This window comes from Carica papaya, chromosome 6, assembly GCF_054855325.1.
Source record: "Carica papaya isolate Zhongbai chromosome 6, ASM5485532v1, whole genome shotgun sequence".
NCBI lineage: Eukaryota > Viridiplantae > Streptophyta > Magnoliopsida > Brassicales > Caricaceae > Carica > Carica papaya.
The window spans coordinates 2,771,794-2,784,350 of record NC_142314.1 but is presented as its reverse complement, the minus strand read 5'-3'; the positions used below and the strand labels follow the sequence as shown (position 1 = coordinate 2,784,350).

Genomic DNA, 12,557 nt, shown 5'->3' with positions numbered 1-12,557 from the left:
CCAAAGCCAAAAGTTTTGCCCAAGCCGAACACCTCATTTCATTTCAAATCCTGTCTCTCTCTCTCTCTCTCTCTCTCTCTCTCTCTCTCTGAATAAGGGAAATCAGAAGCCCTGAAACTCGAAGCATCTGAAAACGGGAAGGGTAAAGAAGAAGAGGAAAATTATCTGGTGAATGGAGGCTATCAGAAAACAAGCTACGAGGCTCAGAGAACAAGTCGCCAGGCAACAACAGGTTCCAGTTTTTCTCTCCGCTTCGTTACTTTGCTCCAATTGGAACCCTAATTTCTCTCCACAGAAACGCTTTAGATCGAAATGCATTTACGATTCCTCAGCTGGATATCCACGATTTCTTTGTGGAATCCGACATGTTTGATTTTTTCAATCGCTGATTGGTCTTTGTTTGTCTTCTTATTTTGTACCTAGCTGATATCGATTTTTCTTTGCTGATTGTACCGATGTTTTTATACGTGTTCCCTTGGTTATGATCAACTAGGTCAAATTTATAACATGAGTTTGAACGATGGATCTATGAAATGATTGTTTCGATTAGCTTCGGTGATTTCAGAGTCACTTGAGTTTCTGCTGTTTTTTCTTTCATTAATTTGTAGAGCTTTTGATAAGCTGATGTTCATTCTTTTTGTTTTATACAAAAACTTTTTAGAGCTAGAAATATGTATTGGCGCGATGAACTGACGAACATGTTCTGGTGAAACATGGAATGATAAACTGATTCACCATGTTATGTTTCAATTTAGTGAAGCAAATCCTTTTTTAGATTGAAGTTCGATGCTGATCCTTAAAATTCTTATGGGAGTTGTTGTAATTGCACTGTTTCCATCCTGCATATTTGTGTAAATTCATGCAGAAGACAGAGGAGGAAATGAATTTTCATCAGCATCCTATAATATCTAGGGATTGAAAAATTGCAGAATCTGGTATAAGGTGTGGTGTTGGCTGCCAAAGGGATGCATTTATGATATCATCCTGGCATGCTTTTCTGACTACTGGCTCGTATGGCTTTGTATCATATTGAGAACGTTGGTTTTCGTGCTTACTATGATCTTTACTGGTAACTTGTGGAGCTCATGCACACTTCAGATTCTCTCCGATATCAGTGATTACTTGCTTTGCTTAACTACTTGACTTGAAATGTGCATAATTTGTGCTTTTATTTTCTGCTTTCGGATGAGAAGGATAATAATTAGGTTTTATGAATGTTTTACAGGCTGTTCTCAAACAGTTTGGGGGAGGGGGATATGGAGGCTCTGACACCGTAATTACTGATGAGGCAGAACTTCATCAACATCAGAAGCTCGAGAAGCTGTATATATCCACTCGTGCTGGGAAGGTTGTAGGGCTGTCCTGTTGGTAAAATTTGATCTCATTGTTTGACATCTTGATTAACAAACATTTCTTTTTCAGCATTTTCAAAGAGATATTTTTCGGGGTGTAGAAGGATATATTGTCTATGGGTCTAAACAGGTTGAAATAGGTGAGAGGGTGAAGGATTTGATGTTAATTTTTGATCTACTTTGGAGTTTTAAGGTTTTGAATTCTTTTCTGTTTATGATTATTTTGTTGGTAGGAACAAAGTTATCCGAGGATAGTAGGAAATATGGTGCTGAAAATACATGCACAAGCGGTCATACATTGTCAAAAGCTGCATTAAGTTTTGGACGTGGTCGTGCTCAGATGGAGAAGGAACGAGGGAATCTGTTGAAAGCTCTTGGTACACAGGTTTGTCCATTTATTTCTTCGCTAGAACAGCATAACTAGACAATAGAATACTGTGAAAATGGTATCTGAAGGATTTATCTGATGGCTGATGAATTTATTGTAAGTTTAAACCTTTTTTGAATGGTAATACACGTAAACTCTTCTTTATAAAACTGTTGCCTTAAAATTTGAACTGTTTGGAATGGTTTTCTTGATATCCATTGCTGGCCATTTAGATTTTATAACATCAGAATGTTTTATATTTGCTTGACATATATGTTCTTTCTGTTATGGATTACGCTTTGGTTGTGTCAAATATAGTGCTAACCTTCAATTTCAGTTAGTATTGTTTTCCAACACTACAGTCTTGACACCATCATGTAAATGTTACCACTGGTTGGATCAAAACAGCATTGTATTTTTTTGTGATGAAAAAAGAAGTAAATCAAAATCATTATTTTCTTTTATTTGTCATAGTGAAAATTACGATGTGATTAGTCTTAATGCACTAATTACAAGCGACACAGAAAGTAAAGTATGTAGGATGATATATTTAACACCTAACGATGAGTATGTTGTGAACTTTAAACTGCTACACTACTCATATTGAATGATGTATACTCTCTCTCCCACCGGCCCCACCCCTCCTTTTCTCTATATCTATATATTCACGTATCCTTGACGTAGGGTTATAGAATCTCTATAGGTTCATTCTTCATTCTCTTAGATACTTTTATCTCAAAAAAAAAAAAAAGAACTTCATTCTCCTAGATGTATTGGCTGATTTTTTGTATGAATAACTTAATAGTGACTACATAACAGGTCTCAATCTGAATTGATAACCCATTTCTAGGTTTGAGTAGCATACTGGTATTTATTTATATCTAACTTTTGAACTTGCAACTATAGAGAAAGTATGTTATTCTTTTATAGTTACTAGTTTGTGTTTTTTGTGTACGTAACTTTAAACACAGTATCACGAAAAGAAGTATGTTATTCCTTTTTAGTTTGCATGTTGCATCTTTCTCCTTTTGTTATAACTGATTAGTAATTTGCTTTCTGTGGTATTGAATGCTTATTTTAGGTTGCAGAACCATTAAGGGCAATGGTAATGGGAGCCCCATTGGAGGATGCTAGGCATCTTGCTCAACGTTATGACAGAATGCGCCAAGAGGCTGAAGCACAGGTAGTCTAAGAAATTGTGTTTTATGATGCACCTGAAAATTGAAATATTATGTGATCTCAAACAATGTCATGGATATCTTCTTTTGCTGGAAAATACTGCTCTCTATTATATAGAGGGACCAACCCTTGGCGGTGATACATGCAGACAGCAGAGCATTGTCTTCTATCATGCAATCATCAAGAGCTTTATTCATTCATATGTCCATATATGTGGATTTCTTTGAGGATACGTGTTTCTGTGTGTCTGTATCCAATGTGTGTTTGAGATATCTTCTTTGCTGGAAAATACTGTTCTCTATTATATAGAGGGACCAACCCTTGGCAGTGGTACATGCAGACAGCAGTGCATTGTCTTCTATCATTCAATCATCAAGAGCTTTATTCATTCATATGTCCGAATATGTGGATTTCTTTGAGAATATGTGTTTCTGTGTGTCTGTATCCAATGTGTGTTTGAGCTATCTTCTTTTGCTGGAAAATACTGCTATCTATTGTATAGAGGGACCAACCCTTGGTGGTGATACATGCAGACTGCAGTGCATTGTCTTCTATCAAGCAATCATCAAGAGCTTTATTCATTCATATGTCCAAATATGTGGATTTCTTTGAGAATACGTGTTTCTGTGTGTCTGTCTGCAATATGAATAGAGATTAACAGTTATTAAAGCAAATTGAACATAATTTTCTTAAAAGTTATATTCACACTTTCTTTAACCTAGACAGGCCATTGAAGTTTCCAAACGCCAAGCAAAGGCCAGGGAAACACCAGGACATCCTGATAGTCTAATGAAATTAGAATCTGCTGAAGCAAAGCTGCAAGAACTGAAGTCAAATATGGCAGTATTGGGGAAGGAGGCTGCTGCAGCAATGGCTGCTGTTGAAGCTCAACAACAGAGGTTGACTCTTCAGCGACTGATTGCTATGGTAGTGCAATTAATATCTATTTTGTTTTTGATGATATTTATTATATCAGGTCGATTATGAAAAAATTATTCCTTCTCTTATTCTGGATTAAAGGTTGAAGCTGAACGTGCTTACCATCAAAGAGCCCTTCAGATACTTGATCAGCTTGAAGGCGAGGTCTGCAATGATGTTATGATGTCTTATTTATGATGCTTGTATCCTTGAAATTGGTTTGATGATTAAATGACTATGCTTTGTCTTTGTCTTTTTATGCTTATCACATATGGATATTTTGTTATTGATAGATGATATCGGAGCGGCAACGAATTGAAGCACCACCTGCTCCAAGTATGGATAGCATGCCTCCACCACCATCATATGAGGAAGTAAATGGTGTATATGCTTCTCCAACTCATAATGGGACAACAGACAGCATGGGGTACTTCTTAGGAGAGGTTAGTGTCTAAATTAGAACAAGCAAGTTTCTTTTGATGGCTGTTCAATTTTCATTGCTATTGTTTCTTTTGTGTTTTTTTTTTCTCACTTATCATTTTCCTGCAGGTCATGCATTCATATCAAGCTGAATCTGATGTGGAGCTCAGCTTGGCAGTCGGTGATTATGTTGTTGTCCGAAAGGTTTGCAGACAACAGAATATTTTCTTGTTCCACTTTCACATCTACGGAACCAATACCAGGAATCATTCATCTTCGTTGTTCTTTGGCAGGTGACAAATAATGGATGGGCGGAAGGAGAATGCAAGGGCAAAGCAGGTTGGTTCCCGTTTGGATATATTGAGAGAAGGGAACGTGTTCTAGCAAGCAAGATGGCTGAGGTCTTTTAGAAATGAAAAGTTGGCGTCTCAACGAGACAGTTTCTTGTGTGTATGTTTTGCTCTGGTTTGTATTCAAAAGGGTAGGGGAGCATGTATTGTCACAAATAGAGGATCACTTAATCCTTTCTCTAGTTTTTGACATGTGATATAGATACCAACAGTTTTGCTTTCTTCCTATTGTTATGTGAATACCTTTCACATCCTATTTATTTATTTGTTTTTGGCTGCAAGGAAGAACGTGAGCAAAATCTTGTTTATTTGTTAATATTGCTAATTGATTCGAGGAGAGCTTCATTCGATTTGTTAACATCCCTTTTCATTGCATAGATTTAAGTCAACCATAAATCCCTCACTGAAACATGAAGAAAATAGATCCAAAAGTTGACGAAGCTTCTTAAAAAAATCTGAAGTATAGCAGCTGATTTTAGTAGAAAGAACTAATGGTTTATTTGATGAGAACTGTTCAAAAGTCGTTACTTTTATCTCAATTGGGGATGACTGATTTTATGACATAATGAGTTTGCATTAGGAGAAAATTTTGGAGAGGGCAAATCACAATTTGGTATTCTTGGCAAGATTTCTGTTTAGAAAATTTGTATAATACTTCTGGCTTCATATCAAAATAATAAAACAACAAATCTTAGAGTTGAATATCTCAACGGGGAACAACCCAATGGCGTCTTTAAACTCATAAAAGACAACCCGGTTCAAATTAACGCTTGAGGTCTTGGGTTTCAATAATATTTATAGTAGTAAGCTCATCGGCAGCCAGTGACAAACTCGCTGGAAATGCTGCGGAAGAACAAAATACAGAACGCGGCAGATCGTATAAGATGGAATCTCTAAAGTCTGTGGAGCTTATCGATCGGGCGAGCAGTGGAGTTGGAAGCTGGATATTACCAATTCTGAACCTGCCATTGGCACTGAATTATTTATATACATGATAAAACAATGAAACGGTGCGTTTAAGGATGTTAAACTTTTTTTTACACGTGTGTCTAATAACCTAATAAATCAATATAAATAATGAATTATATTAAATTCCACTAACCAATCTGTATATATATGCATATGTATATATGCATATATATATATATATGGATACATGCCTGCTCAATCTCTTGTTCAATTAGCCAACCTCATACCCCCAATAAGGAAATCTAGAAACAAGATGACCCTAAGGCAGAGAACAGCGGCTGAAGAACATCTGTTGCGGAAACAAGATTTCCAAACCAATCTTCAAACCTCTCCAACCAAATTTCACAAATCAGCACCGGCAAGCTTATATATGTATATATAAAATCGATATACATGAACTGAAACAGTACACACACTGCGTGTATATGTATATATATGTATATCTACATGCATCACCCCTATTTCACTCTACCTCTGATCTCTGAATATGGAATAGCAGTCTCCCGAAACTCTTCCTCTGCATTTAATTAACACACGTGTATAAAAAAAAAATTAACATACACGTGTGGATTTTTCTGGGAAATTACCAAAACAATTGACGCAGTTTCCTTAAACGCCCCGTTTCATTGCTTTATGTATAAATAAATCAGTACTCTACCAAATCGAGCACATCTATTCTTTTCATCACCTCTCTCTCCCCAAATACAAATTGGACTTTATTCGTCTCTCTCTGCATGACAACCAAAGAGCCTCAAGATTGCGTCTTTTTACCACCGGAGGAGGCCGCAGCCGGTGACAAGGTCGCCGGAAAAAATGTGGAACAACCAGAAATTGAACCCAGCCAATTTTCGAGTAAAATAGAGTACGTAAAGTCTGTATTTAAAGGGAAGATTGTGCACCCACAGATCTTAAGGTTAATAGAAGAAGACATACATCTTGGGAAAGATGATAGTTATCATTATCATCGTCAAGAAGGGTTCTTGGGGAGGTCTTTCTTGCCTCGCTCGCCTCTAAGCGGTCAAGGCGTAAATTCCCAATGCAAAAAATAACAATATATAGCATCAAAGATTAGTTTTCTTTTTCTGTCAGGTTTTCTTCTTTTCTATCAGAAGAGTCACTTGACGTTGACTAGCTCTCAGTTCAAGATAGAAGAGCCTTTCATGGTTGCTGTAAAGTCTGGGAATTCTTCTAGTGAGGTTGTAGACCCAAGAATGCCTAATAAAGATAACTAGGGTGACAGATCTTTCCTCTTCCAATTCCGGTGGCTTTTGATCGGACATCTTCACTTGAAAGCTCTCTCCGTTAACTTCTCATCGCCCTTTTCTTGGCACCAGGAGAGTTGAATTCATCTTTTTTTTTTTTTCTTTTATGATTTGTCTTTGGTTTTCTCTGTTTCTTTATGTTGTTTCTTGATTCTATTTGACATTCGGGAGAGAAAGGAAATTTGGAATTTTCTCTCCATCAAAAAGTAATAATAGAATTACTGATTTGCATGTATTGTTTTCTTCTTTCTTTTTTATGCTTTGCTTAGTTTATTAATTTTTTTTTTGGTCACAAATTCAACCCATATCATTTTCTACACTACCATAAAACTATCTTTCCCAGGATGCACGTCTTCTTCTATTACTCTTAAGATCTGTCTGTGGACAATCCTCCCTTTACACACAGACTTTACGTACTCTATTTTACCTGAAGATTGGCCGCGTTCGATCTCCGGTTCTTCCACTTAATAAAAATGAGTGCTGGATCTGGTTTTATTTATTTTAGTCTTATTTAATTCTCAAATAGTAATTATTTTTATATATAATTTACGTATCTAATATATAACGAAATAATATTCTCTCCAATTTTATCACAATATATTTAAGCAAAAACAATTTAAAAATAAATTTTTTCAAAGAAAATTTATTATCTGCTGACGTGATAATATAGTAGGGAGTCATCAATTATTTAGAGATAAATCAAATGTAAAATATGTATTATATACATGTTTATAAATAGGATAATTTCAACTCCATCTAAATTAATTATAAATAACTTAAATTAATATCGTATACGAGATGTTAAAGAATGAAAGCAAAATGTGAATTTTTAAATTATAGAGATTACAAGAAGATTAGATGAACAATCAAAAATTGAACTATAGAGGAGATAAACTGTTGGAGAATCCTAAACCATTTTAAGAGAGAAATCACTAAAGTTTATTGAACGAAGAAAAAAAAAATTGATATCCATTAATGTCTTTGTGTTTCAAGCATAAGGTTAGACAATTTATTTGTCTTTATGGTTACCATTACGGTTAATATAGCATATTTGCATCTCATATAAATTTTATGTTTATGATTCTTGGAGATTGTCTTCTTACTTCGTTCGTGATAATGATGTCGGTTCCGATATTGACAGTAACAAATATTATCTTCTCTTATAAGGGTGTCTTCATCAATAATCATCAGAATCTGTTTGTGCTCAAACCTCCGATTCTCCACAAATTTTGAAGACTCTTTATCAATCAATTGGACGCTTCCCATTTGTTTTTCTTCCAAAGACTTTCTCGCAAGCTTGTCACCGGTTGTGGCCTCTATCCATGATAACAAGACGATGTCTTTAAGTTCTTTGGTTGTCATTGTAGAGGGAGGGAGATAATTAAAATCCAATACTAGTCCAATTATCTATGTTCTTAGTATTATTTTGTAAATTATTTTAGTGATCTATAAAATATTTAGTCAATTAAATCAGCAACATAGGCAGCTCAATGTAAATAACCTAGCAAACCAATATCAAGAAATGTATTATATTAAATTACACTCATCAAGCCCACCAAAATTGTCTTCATTTATATACTCATCATATTAATCAACCTCTCGCCACAGTAAAAAAAGGAAAAAGAAAAATACTGGTCTCCCAGAACTCTTCCTCTACATTTAATTAACACGTGTGTGTAAAAAATAATTAACATACATGTGTGAATTTTTATTGAAAAGTACCAAAAACGCACCGTTTCATTGTTTTCAAGATGTATATAAATAATTAAGTTACAGTACCAACAGCGTAGATGATTGAACTGGTATTTGATTTTAATCATTTCCCTTTCTCTACGATGACGACGACTAAAGAACCTAAACACAACGTCTTATTATCAAGGCCAGAGACCACAACCGGTGACAAGATTGCCGGAAAGACTTTGAAAGAAAAACAAATGGGAAGCGCTCAATCGATTGATACGGAGCCTTCAGAATTGGTGGGGAATCGGAGGTTTGCACGTAAGCAGATTTTGAGGATCATTGAGGAAGAAGACTCATGTTTTAGGGAAGAGAGTATTTATTACTATCGGAATCAGAACCCACGCCCTTTTTTATCTCGCTCGCCTCTGAGCCGCCGTGGTTAACTTTTTTTTTTCCTGTCAGTTCTTTTAGACTGATGCTCAGAGATTTGAATTCATCTTTTCTCTCCATCATGTACTCGCAAAAATATTTCTCAATTCAAAAAGTAATAAGAGAATTACTGATTTGCGTATATGGTTTCTTCTTTTTTATCCTCTGATTTCCTTATTTACATTAATATATATACACCATCTATATATGTGTGTGTGTGTATACCTGTGTGTATATATATATATTTATTTTAGTTAACATCATTTTGTTTGAAACCCTTTTTTCCTTATATACATTAATACCTGTACACGATATATGTGTATATATATGTGTGTGTGTGTGTGTAAATATATAAGTGTATATGTGTTTATGCATGCCGTAGAATGATGAAGGCGACTCTAATTTGTTAAAATGGAGGACTGAATTCATTTGGATTTATTGGAGACTGGGTTAGAATTAAATGCACAAATAAATAATATAATACAAATTTGATTTTTCCTATTTTATTCTCATATTAAATATTTCTATATAAAATCTCAGTTGTAATTTATATATTTTATATATAATTACTCCATTCCATAACGATAGATTTAATATTCTCATTCGTGAAATAAGAAAAAAAAATTTGACCAAAAAATTTACTTTGAGATGGTGATAAAATTATTTAATATAAAATTTATTTAAAATAAAATGATATTTTATTTATATTATATTCTAAATCACACACAAATTATTATTTTTTTTTAAAATTATGTCGAGACTTAATGACTAAAGTTAAGTTGTATCATATATATATATAATATTTTATATTAAAAAAATAAATTAAATTTGAGTTGAAAGATTGTATAAATTGTTATAGTCAATAATTGTGAAATGAAAAAAATAAAGAGACTAAGATTATGATAAAATTAGAACAAAAATAAAAATTTAAAATAATAAAAGCTCTATATCTCTACATGCATCACCCCACACGTGACGTCTATATACGTGTGTATATAAATATATATCTACATTCATCACCCCCGTTGCACTCTCCACAAATTCTTCCTCGGCATTTGATTAACACGCACGTGTATAAAAAAAAAATTAACATACACGTGTCAAGTTTTATGGGGAATTACAAGAACGACAGACCCAATCTCCTTAAACGCACCGTTTTATTGCTTCATCGTTTATATAAATAATTAAGATGAGAGTTTTCTTTTTCTATTTGCCTCGGCACCTACCTGTGTACAACCCTCTCGCTTCCCCACCGATTCTGGAGACTCCATGTCGTCTGAAGATCCGCCGCATTCTATCTGTTGTTCTACGAGTATACCTACTCTTTTTTTTATCCTTGACATACGCGTGTGTTAATAGACTACCTGTGTGTGTGTGTATATATATATACCTACATGCATCACCCCCATTTCACTCTGCCTCAGATCTCCGAATATGGAATAGCACTCTACCAAAACTTCCGGGCATTTAATTAACATACGTGTGTAGAAAAACTTTAACATAAGCGTGTCAATTTTCATGGGAAAGTACCAAAGCCTTAAAAAGGCACCGTTTCATTGCTTCATCATGTATATAAATAATTGAAGTAGGACAGCAACGGCATTAGATGGTAATACTAGTTTTGGATTTTATTCATCCCTCTTTCTCTCTCCAAATCGAGCATGGCAAGCAAAGAGCCTTTTTGTCACCGCGGGAGGCCGCAGCTGGTGACAACCTCGCTGGAAATATAGTACAAAAACAAATATTGAGGATACTAGAGGAAGACGTGCATCTCGGAGAAGATGCTATTTATCCTCATCAAAAACGTTATTGGGGAGTTCCTTGTTGCCTCGCACGCCTCTAAGCGGTCGAGGCGTAAATTCCCAGTGCAGAAAATAACAATGTATAGCATCAAGGTCACTTTTCTCCTTCTGTCAGGTTTCTTTTTTTCTCGACAAAGAAACCTTGACGGTGAATTAAATATCAGAACCCACGTCGGCTGATCATCAGCTACCTGTGCTCGAACGATAGAGAAAATGAATCGACCCCTATCGGAAGCCCTTTCACGAAAATCGGTAACCGGTGCGGTAGTAGAGTCACTTGACGTTGACTAGCTTTCGGTTCAAGATAGAAGACCCTTTCATGGTTGCCGTAAAGTGTGGGAATTCTTCTGGTCAGATTGTAAACCCAAGAATGCCTAATAGAGCCTACTACCCACTAGGGTGACAGGTCTTTCCTCTTCCAATTCCGGAGCCTTTCCATCGGACACCTTCACTTTTCATTGCTCTTTGGTTGGCGCTAGGAGAGTTGAATTCATCTTTTTTCTTTTTATAATCACTCTTTGATATTCTTTGCTTCTTTATGTTGTTTCTTGATTCCATTTGACTTTTGAGAGGGAAACGAAATCTAATCGAAGTACTGATTTGCATGTATTGTTTTCTTCTATCTTTTTCATGCTTTGCCTAGTTTCTTAATTTGTTTTCGTCACTAATTTGCATGTATATATATATATATATATATATATATATATCCCAAGAACCGTTTTTTACGAGGATAAATAGCATCTTCCCCAAGATGCACCTCTTCCTCTAGTACCCTTAATATTTGTTTGTGTATAATCTTTCCGGCGAGGTTGTCACCGGCAAGCAGCCTCCGGCGGTGATAAAAAGACAGCGATCTTGAGGCTGTTGGTTGCCATGCTCGTTGGAGAGAGAGAGAAATGAGTAATCCCCTTGCCCACAGCTTTTATACAATCCATATTATCTGTTAATTTACCGGGTTCCATCTCCAGTTCTTCCGCAGTCTTTCCGGCGACTTTCCGGCGAACTTATCAATTAATTCAACCCATAAAACTTCCCATAAAACTAGTTAAACCCACAAAACTGCTTATCTTTGTTTATCTATGTTTGCCCATAAAACTGTTTTTGCCTCTGTTTTAGCTTATATCTGCTCTGCTTTACTCCATGTTTTCATCATTAATTCAATCCATACTTTCTGATTTTTTATTGTAATCAACATCGTCTAACTTAAAACCCTTTTTATTGTCTTATACACGTATACACGATATATACATATATGTGTGTATACGTATATATGTATATGCATGTCGAAGAACGAAGGAGGCAATTGATATATGTTAAAATGGAAGCCCTCTTGTTTAATTCTTAAAATATTAATTATTTTTATATATACTTTACATATTTAATACTTTTAATTTGAAAAAAAAATAAGTATATCAAATTCCAGCTTGAGATATTTACAAGCTTTGCACGACTACTTCTTTCATCCACCTTCACTTTAAGACCAAGATCAGTAAGCTCAGGGGAAAGCAAAAGGGTACAATGCTGAGAGCCGAAGAGAGAAAGGAAAAAGATCAGGTTAGATATTCTCTAATCAGAAATTAATTGATCAGCAAAGTAATTTACATATGCAATCTCGTAACTCACAAGTTATTTCCACATATAACCTTCCAGTTTCTATCTGTAATTTTGCAAGATTAGTTACTGATTATTTCTATTTTACTTTTCTTTCTTTTTGTTTGGCTTTTACGTCTCCATATCATTTGCAATCATGACGATGATACTTCTGTCTGATTACTTTTATTATAGATTGTAACTAGAACTTGTAATACTTTAGTTTTATCGAGACTCTG

General features: G+C 35.0%; 1 protein-coding gene across 1 annotated transcript; it reads left to right on the top strand.

Annotated features, from left to right (window-relative positions):
• On the top strand, positions 1 to 4,944 carry LOC110808215 (SH3 domain-containing protein 2-like). The gene is made up of 10 exons (XM_022033629.2): positions 1 to 232; positions 1,226 to 1,348; positions 1,423 to 1,492; positions 1,586 to 1,737; positions 2,801 to 2,902; positions 3,625 to 3,825; positions 3,919 to 3,981; positions 4,110 to 4,259; positions 4,366 to 4,440; positions 4,530 to 4,944. The coding sequence occupies exons 1-10, from the start codon at positions 173 to 175 to the stop codon at positions 4,644 to 4,646; spliced, it is 1,113 nt and encodes a 370-aa protein (XP_021889321.2). The 5' UTR covers positions 1 to 172; the 3' UTR covers positions 4,647 to 4,944.
• The last annotated feature ends 7,613 nt before the right edge of the window (positions 4,945 to 12,557 follow it).